General features: G+C 55.5%; 1 protein-coding gene across 3 annotated transcripts; it reads left to right on the top strand.

The window, feature by feature from the left end:
- The first annotated feature begins 429 nt into the window (after positions 1-429).
- ERAL1 (Era like 12S mitochondrial rRNA chaperone 1) lies at positions 430-7,871 on the top strand. 3 transcript variants are annotated; one of them, XM_041126897.1, is made up of 11 exons: positions 430-544; positions 1,707-1,859; positions 1,962-2,089; positions 2,178-2,255; positions 2,424-2,470; positions 2,838-2,899; positions 3,355-3,467; positions 3,983-4,375; positions 4,896-5,045; positions 5,336-5,416; positions 5,889-7,871. In XM_041126897.1, the coding sequence occupies exons 1-11, from the start codon at positions 520-522 to the stop codon at positions 5,994-5,996; spliced, it is 1,338 nt and encodes a 445-aa protein (XP_040982831.1). In that variant the 5' UTR covers positions 430-519; the 3' UTR covers positions 5,997-7,871. The 3 variants fall into 3 exon arrangements, with proteins under 3 accessions (XP_040982831.1, XP_040982830.1, XP_029884832.1); XM_041126896.1 differs by having other exon boundaries at positions 442-544; positions 5,743-7,871; XM_030028972.2 differs by lacking the exon at positions 430-544 and adding an exon at positions 1,291-1,425 and having other exon boundaries at positions 5,743-7,871.
- The last annotated feature ends 628 nt before the right edge of the window (positions 7,872-8,499 follow it).

Below are 8,499 nucleotides of genomic sequence, written 5' to 3'. Positions count from 1 at the left end.
GTCGCGCACGCGGCGTGGCACGGCACGACACGGCACGGCACGGCACGGCACGGCACGGACACAGCGATGGAGCCCAGGGGTCGGGCATGGGGCAATAAAGGGGGTTATGGCACCATGGCTCTGGCTCTCCTTCCTCACCGCGTCCCCTGGGGGCTCCGGGCCCAGCGGTGGGGCTGGGTCACTGGGGTGTACTGGGGTGTACTGGGGTGCTGGGGGGCTCAGGGAGTGCAGGGCGGGACAGGGAACCTTGGGGTGCCTTTGGGTGTTGGGGGGGTGCACGGGTGCCTTGGGGTGCAGGGGGACCAGGGGGTGCGGGCAGGGCTTTGGGGTGCAGGGAGCACTGGAGTGCATTGGGGTATATTGCAGGGGGCACTGGGAAGAACTGGGAGGTGCTGGGGTGTGTTGCGGGGGAGACTGGGGAGACTTGGGGAGCATTGGGGTGTGTTGCAGGGGGTGCACTGGGATGCCCAGGATTACATTGGAGAAGAGAACTGGGAGCATTGGGGCTCACTGGGGAGCATGGAGGAGCAGTCGGATGCATGGGGTGTGTTCCGGGGGCACTGGGCATCCTGGGGTGCACTGGGATGGGTTGCAGGGAGCACTGGGAGACACTGGGGTGTGATGTGGGGGGCACTGGGGTGCACTGGGCTGTGTGATGGAAGCACTGTGACACACTGGGGTGTGTTGCGGGGTGCACTGGGGTGCACTGGGCTGTGTGATGGGGCACTGGGGTGCACTGGGCACACTGGGGTGTGTTGCAGGGTGCACTGGAGTGCACTGGGCGCAGTGGGGTGTGTCGCAGGGGGCACTGGTGTGCACTGGGCGCAGTGGGGTGTGTCGCAGGGGGCACTGGGGTGCACTGGGCGCAGTGGGGTGTGTCGCAGGGGGCACTGGGGTGCACTGGGCTGTGTGATGGGGCACTGGGGTGCACTGGGTGCACTGGGTTGTGTGATGGAGCACTGGGGTGTGTCGCAGGGGGCACTGGGGTGCACTGGGCGCAGTGGGGTGTGTTGCGGGGGGGCACTGGGGTGTGTGATGGGGCACTGGGAGCACTGGGAGCACTGGGAGCACCCCGCCCTGTACCAGGGTGCCGCCGAACTGCGCCGCGCGGTGTGGCCGGCAGGGGGCGCTCCCGCAGCGGCGTCCCCGCCCATCGCCCCGCCCACTCCCCGCCCACGCCAGCCCGCACACCGCCCGCCGCCCTCCTCCTCCTCCCCACAACCCCCTGCGGCGGAGAGCGGCGCGCTGGGCCCGCCCGCCTCCTCTATGCTCCCCCGCTTTGGGCCAATGAGAGCGGGCGCCGCTCGCGCTCCCGGCCTGCCCCGCGGCGGGGCAAGATGGCGGCACACGTCGCCCTGGCGGTGCGTCGGGCCGTACGCTGGGCCGTGAGGGCCGCCGCGGCGGGGCCGCTCCTGCCGGGCCCAGGTGGGGAGGGAGCGGCCGGGGCCGAGGCCTTGCACCGGGGTGGGGGGGCGGCCGGGGTCGTGAGGCGGGGGCCGCCGCCGGGCGCGTTTCTGAGGCGAGCCTGGTGGCGGGGCCGCTGCAGAGCGGGGGTGTGAGGCCGAGGCGGGCCGAGCGGGGCCGGCCCCGGAGGCCTTGGGTGAGGGAGGAGGGCTGCCCGGGCGCTGCAGGGTGGGGAGAAAGGGGACGACACGATTTTGGGGATTTTTCGGTATATGCGGTGTTTGCCGCTGCTGTCCTTCCAGCCTGTCTTCTGGAGAGCTGCGCCCCGCGGGCCACCGTGCTCCCTGTCCGCTGGAGTGGGAGCAGCTCCGGGCTGGGCAGCATCCTGGGCATCCCTGCTGAGAAGCCGAGCAATGCCCTGGGCCAGCACCCACCGCCCGTTGCCACCAGCAAAGGTGAGTGGTACCAGCTGCCGCCCCGGTCCCAGCGCTGGGACAGATGATCCTGATCCGCTGTGGGGTTTTAGCAATGTTCAAGCTCTTTCTTTTCCCTGGTAGAGGAACAAGCCCGCCTGGTACAGGATCGGCCTGACCAGCCCCAGAACCCCAAGGTTTTAAGAATTGCCATCATTGGAGCGCCCAATGCTGGGAAGTCCACGCTCTCTAATCAGCTCTTGGGCAGAAAGGTAAAGCTGGGGTGGAGCAACAAGTTCAGGTTGCTAAATTGCTTTTTTTGACCTATTCTGGCTGTGTAACATGTTTAACTTCTTACAGGTTTTCCCCGTCTCTAAGAAAGTGCACACAACCCGATGCAAAGCCCGGGGTGTTGTCACGTACGAGGACACGCAACTGGTAAGCTTTCAGACCCGCTCCTCCCTGGGACAGTGGGGACTGTTAGGCAGACATTGCAGGGTTTTCTCATTTGTATCCCATGGGGTCCCTTCTAATTGCACAAATATAAGTTTTAGCTTGGCCACTAACTGCAAGCAAATTTACAGGATCTGTCTTTTCTCTTTCTAGATCATTCTGGACACACCTGGCCTCACTAGTCCCTTTAAAGCCAAAAGGTATCACCGCTGTTGTGGGGAGAGCGGGAGGGCATCCTGTCCATTGTGGTTCAATAAAACCAGAGAGCGATTTCCACTGTACAAAGTTTGTAAAATAAGAGTGACAGAAATGTATATTTTCAGCCTTATTTTGGTCTCCAAGTTTATTATTGTTGCAATTTCAGTAGCACACAGAGCCTGTGGCATCCCTTGAGCCCTGTTACATTTGATTCTGCATATGTGCATGTAAGGAAGGATGTCACAGCCCGTAAGGCAGCCTTGTGGCAGCTGGGATTATGGAAAACACTGGTTTTCCCCCGCTTTGAGGGGAAGGAAGACGATTGTGGTCAAGTGTGTCTGGCTTACTCATTTGCATTTGTCTTTTCAGACATAAATTAGATAAAGCCATGCTGACAGACCCATGGGACAGCATGAAACATGCAGATTTAGGTGAGTACTCAAGTCCTTTTGGATGAAGCCAAATCCTTTATCTGCCACAGAAGTTTACAGCTCTCTAGCTGTGGTATCTGGATGTTTATGGGGCAGCAAAGGCAGCCCTGGGAGTGTGAACTTATGAGGGAGGAGGGAAGGGCAGTGAAAAGATTTGAAATATTGAGCTGAGGAGGGGATAAGAATTGCCTGGTGCTGAGGGGAGGCAGCTTGCGTTAATAATTGGGCTTGGATGTTAAGTTTTAGCATGTGTAATGTCATTACGATGACAGGTATAAACTGCATATTATTGTTTTATCAATTAAAATGCTCCTCTTTGGTTCCATCCATGTGCTCTCCTGTAGAAGAGAGAGAAGTAGCAGCAGGAGGGAAGTGACCATAGACTGTAGGGAAGCTGAAAATGAACATTTTGGAAAATGCAAGTTCATTTTATTTCCCTCACTCTTTTCTGGCAGTTCTTGTTTTGGTGGATGTGTCGGATCACTGGACGCGAAACTCTCTGAGCAAGGAGGTGCTGAAGTGTCTTTCTCAGTTTCCCCAAATCCCCAGTGTCCTGGTTCTGAACAAGGTAAATGAGGAGCTTGTTCTTTTTGCCTTCTACAGTATGTTAGGCTGGCGTCTTCAGACAGTACCTGGCATCAGCAGTGATGTGTTTTCAGGTCACTGAGTCTGGGTGTGTTAAAGGACATCGGTTTCCCCCTCTGTTGCAGAATATTTAAGTGTGTGTATATATATATACGCTGCATGTGCAAGCATCCCTGAAGCTATGTGCTGCAGACTGGGGTTTAAATCGGCCTAGGAAGAGGAGCTGGCACCACAGGGGGGTTGGCCAGCAAGAATCTCAGCAGAGCTGACAGAGAAGGTGTTGCTGTCACGCAGACAGTGTTTGAACAAGCTGTGCTGGAACTGGTGACACGCTCTGGTTTGGCCTGTGGTCGTAAAACTGTCCAGTTCTGTTGCAGAATCCTTGTCCTGCAGCAGCTGCCTCCCCTGAGTGGTTTCTTCTGGCTCCTTCAGATCCAGGGCCCAGCTGCTAACCTCATTTAGGACAAGTTTCTGACACCTCTCTCTCTCTCACTTTAGGTGGATCTGCTAAAGAACAAGTTTATCCTGCTGGAACTAGTAACTGAACTAACAGAGGGAATTGTAAATGGAAAGAAACTGGAAGTGAGATCTGCGTTTAAACATAATTCCAGTTCTTCAGCAAAGTCTCCTCTTCAAATCACTCAGGGTTCTCCACTTGAGAATAGGGACCCTGAGTCTCACTGTCTGCAGGAAACAGACCAAGCCCAGGAAGGCTCTAGCTTGGACAACACCAGTGATATGAGAGCTTCTGAGTCCAGTCTTGTCACAGAAGAAGCAGAAGGGCCAAAGTGCTCTGGACCCAGAGATCTAAAAAATACGAAAGGCTGGCCGTGCTTCCAGGAGATCTTCATGCTGGCAGCTCGCCATGGGGAGGAGGTGGATACGCTCAAGGTAACTGCAGTCTGAACTTCTGTTACGCTTTGAGACTGGTGTGCTCTTACCCTTGTGGGACTCCGGTACTTCATACTGAGCTTCATCTCCAGTGAGGAAGTTGCAGAGCTGGTCTTCTTGGCCTGGGGCGGGAGGGGTGTTGTTTGTCAATGTGGAGTATGTCCATGCTGTATCTCTAGAGTTTTCTGTACAGAACTCTTTTTATTTGGGGCTCTCCAAACAGCAGCTTGTTCATAATGCATTGGGTGGCTTCATCATTATCTTTCAGCTGCAAGGGATACCGTGGGCTTTTGTAACTCATACAAACAGCTCTAGGGAGGTGTGACCCTTTGGCAGGGTTTGAATTTCAGAAGCTTCCCTTTTCTCCTTTCCCTGCCAAAGAGACTAAACTACTGCCCTGATGCCTGACTAGCAGCAGCGTCCTCATAGCGACTCACTGCAAGATGAGCACAGGGGTTGGTGGCACCGCGAGAGTGGTACGTGACAGCTGATGGGTGTGATGTGTGTTTTGTGCTGACAGCGGTACCTCCTGATGCAAGCCAAGCCAGGCCCTTGGGAGTTTCACAGTGGTGTCTTGACCAGCCAGTCACCTCAAGAGATCTGTGATAATATCATCAGGGAGAAGGTACTGGAGTACCTGCCACTGGAAGTGCCCTACGGCGTGGTTCAGGTGGGAAGCATGTGCAAGCAGACTTGCCTTTGAGCTGTTTTATTGGAAATATCAGACTATGTGATGAGAATCCCTTTGTCTGAATCTGTGAAATCTGCCAGACTCTTTACAGGCCCCATGGGGTGACCTGGGACTCGCACGTCGGGTGCTGAGAGATCCTTTGTGTGTTTGAAGGGGGGTCCTCCCCTGTGTGCTCGTGTCGGGAAGCTGAGCTGGTGTCTCTGAGGGAGTGGCGTTTGCGCTTCCCAAGGCGCTTTGCAGAACTGCTGAGTGCGCGCTTGCTGTTGCAGGTGACGGAGATGTGGGAGGAAGGACCGAGTGGGGAGCTCCTCATCGTGCAGAACCTCTTGGTCCCAAGGAAGTCTCATATGGTGAGTAACAGAAGAGAGATGGGGCGCTGGGGAGCGTGAAAGGAGGTTCCCTTGGTCCAGCCATGTGCATCCTAGCCGTGTCCCCCTCTCCCTCAGCTGTGGGGTCTCTGTTGGGAAGAGCCAGGTGCCTGACACAGTCACAGGCTGTTCAGTAACAGCTTACACCTTTCTGAAGTTGCCTGTGATTTAATCTTGGGATTTGTCGAACTGTTATACCCCCTTTAATTGCTTCTGTGGCTGCACTGTTGTTTTCTTGGGTGATTCCTCCTTGCAGTTAAGCAATGTAAGGAGGAGTATGATGATCTTCTCTCTGGGTTTTAACACAGATGATGTTGATTGGAAGAGGAGGTAAGGTTATCAGCAGGATCGCTCAGGAGGCTGGCCAGGACCTGATGAACGTTTTCCTGTGTGATGTGCGCTTGAAGCTCAAGGTGGATATGAAGAGTTGAGCTCTTTGCCTATGTTTTAACAGCCCTTGAGCTCTCTGGTCATGTGGAGAAACTGGTCCTGCGGGTCTCCTGGCACTTTTGTTCAATCCAGAAACAGAGGATCATGGAATCAATATAGCGGGCTGAAGTAGAATATATTATTCTTTGGGGGAATGGCCCAAACTGAAATAAAATCTTCAGGCCTTCTACGACACCTTATCTTGTGGAAGCTGGGGACGGACATCGGAGAACCGGCTGCACGCACGATTCTAGTACTGTGTTTACAGAGCTGTCATCCACTACTTTTGGGCAATGTCTCGCGTCCTTACTGTCAGGTGTTTGTGCCTGGAAGTTCAGGAGCATCTCCTGTATTTAGCGGACAAAGGGTTGCAGTGAAGGATTATCAGCACAAGTTTGCCATCTCTTCTGAAGGCTGAATGACTCCAGCAGTGGTCATGCAGGAGGAAGAGGCTACTGCTGCCCGCGCGGTGGTCTTACATCGGCTTTCCTCCCTGCCCTGTTGAAGTTCATGGGTGTGAGTGTATGACCGTGTAGGGAGTCGGTATTGCCCAGGCAGCCTGAGTGGAAGGCTTTGCTGGCTAGCAGAAACACTGTTATGACTGGGTGTGACAGAGGGAGCTCATAAACTCTCTGTAGATCCTCTAAAGGCCAGTGGTTTCCAACTCCTGTGTGGGAGCCCTTCCCACAGGCTTGCGTGTACCATCCGCTTAGATGACTGCCAGCTGCTGCTTTAATTTTGACCTCTTCTGTGCGGTAGTTTGTAAAAACGCTTGTTCCTTCTTTCCCTTGTCATCCTTTCCTCCAACTTCCTAAGTAGTTTGCTGCTCCTGACATGTGGTACTCGCTCCAGAGGGCTGGGTCTGGTCACAGACTCATCTGAGTGGATTCCTGGAGAAGAGAGAAATGGAATCGTGATCCATTCTCCGTGTGTGTACAAGCTGCTTCCCTGGCCACTGGTGAGAGGAGCAGGGAGGTCAGAGAATGGCTCGCTGGGCTTGCGAGCATTTGGTGGAGCATATTAATCAGAAAGGGAAACAGAGCAGGGAATAGGCGTCTTTCTGCCTCTGTACATCTTGTTTCTGGTGTGCGCTGTCCACCCCTCTGGAAGATTGGCCAGTGAATGAACGTCGAGTGGTTCAGTCTGAAGGTCTGCTGCTAGCAGCATCTTATAGATGCTCACTTCTTCAGAATGGCTTGTCACACAAAACGAGAGTGGACCCCCTTTTCTTAGGAGTCTTAATAGTTTATTGCACCAAAGTTACTTCAAAGTCATTACTCTTTGCACCAAGATCGCAGATACAAACGTAGAGGCCGTCGCAGCTAAAGAAAAGCCCAAAACAGGAACAGCAGCGGGTTCTGCAGCTCAGGTTTAACGGGATGTTGGGGATGGAGAGCAACTGGCACAGGTCAGGGTGCAAGCAAGGCTTGGAGGCTGGAGGAGCAGGGCTGGGGCCCTGCGTGCCGCTCTGCGGAGCCCTTGGCATGGAGCGCGGTGGAGCCTGGCACCACGTGTGCGTGCCCGGGGCTCTGGCCTCCCCGCCAGTCTGTACGTGGACCTGGTGTTTGGGGGCTTGAGTTTCATCTTCACTGTGCTCAGGTGTTTGGAGCCCTGGGGAGCTTCCTGCTAGAAATGCAGGTAAATCATCCCTGTGTGCTGTTAATAAATTAACATCCCTGAGTGAGGAGACACACAATTAAGAGATGTGGTAGCGTCTGCTGGGGACTCCCTGCTCCTGCCCAGAACCCAAACCTGTTGAGCAAACCCTGTGCCCGCCGTCCTTCTCCGGTGCAACATCAAGGAGAAGCTTTACCGGCACCGGCAAAAGCCTGCATCTGAGCCGCTGAAGGATTCTGCCATCAGGAACGCACGATCGTCTGAAAGCCAGGTTGAAAAGCCTCCGGACTGGCCTGCCTTGTTTCCACCGGAGCAGGGGACACCGTGGTCCCTTGAATGCTGCTATCCAACTTTTGTATTTTCTTTGCAATAAAATGAGGTCCCAGCACAAGCGATTGTTCTCATCTCCTTTCTTCCTCCCCGTCAGCCAGACCTCCCAGCCGCAACCTTCCATCCGCTTCATTCCAACTCCAACCAGGCCACTTTTATGTCTTTCCTCCTTTTCTTCCCAGCCGAGCTTAGGTACGTTTGCTGAGCCGTGGTTTCTGAAGGTTACGCCTTGCGGGGGGGGGGGGGGGGAAGCCGGGTAAGCGCATTTTGAGGGGTCAGAGGCGTTTCATCGGTCGGGGGTACGAGGAGGGGAGACCGTTCCCTTTGTGCGGCCATGGCACCCGGAGGTCAGGGTCAGGCTGATGCCGCCGTCCTGGGCGGGAGAAGGGATGGAGCCGAACCCCTGGGGGCGATGGAAACGCTCCAGGCGCGGGAAGAGGTGAAGTCTCTCGACTTTCTGACCTACAGCTCGTTAATGAGGTTTGATAATTAGGCTAATTAGCCCGGTGCGAGCCAATCGCAGCGGTGGAAACGGCTGCTTTAATTGACTTTAGGAAGGCGGCGGGGGGGGGGGGGGGGGAATGTTGTTCCTCGAGGCCTCCTTGGTGCAGAAGAGCCGGGCTGGGGCCGCGATTGAGCCTCCGCCCCACCGGCCCCGGTGCTCGGCGCTGTACGCGCCACCGGGCGCC

Source organism: Aquila chrysaetos, chromosome 10 (assembly GCF_900496995.4).
Source record: "Aquila chrysaetos chrysaetos chromosome 10, bAquChr1.4, whole genome shotgun sequence".
NCBI classification, from domain to species: Eukaryota; Metazoa; Chordata; class Aves; order Accipitriformes; family Accipitridae; genus Aquila; species Aquila chrysaetos.
Note: the sequence above shows the minus strand (reverse complement) of the source record. Positions and strands in the feature narration are given on the sequence as shown.

Coding starts and splice junctions, on each gene's coding strand:
- ERAL1 (XM_030028972.2), top strand. CDS start 1,338: ATGGCGGCACACGTCGCCCTGGCGGTGCGTCGGGCCGTACGCTGGGCC. Junction 2,090..2,177: donor ATCAGCTCTTGGGCAGAAAG/GTAAAGCTGGGG, acceptor AACTTCTTACAG/GTTTTCCCCGTCTCTAAGAA. Junction 4,376..4,895: donor AGGAGGTGGATACGCTCAAG/GTAACTGCAGTC, acceptor TTGTGCTGACAG/CGGTACCTCCTGATGCAAGC.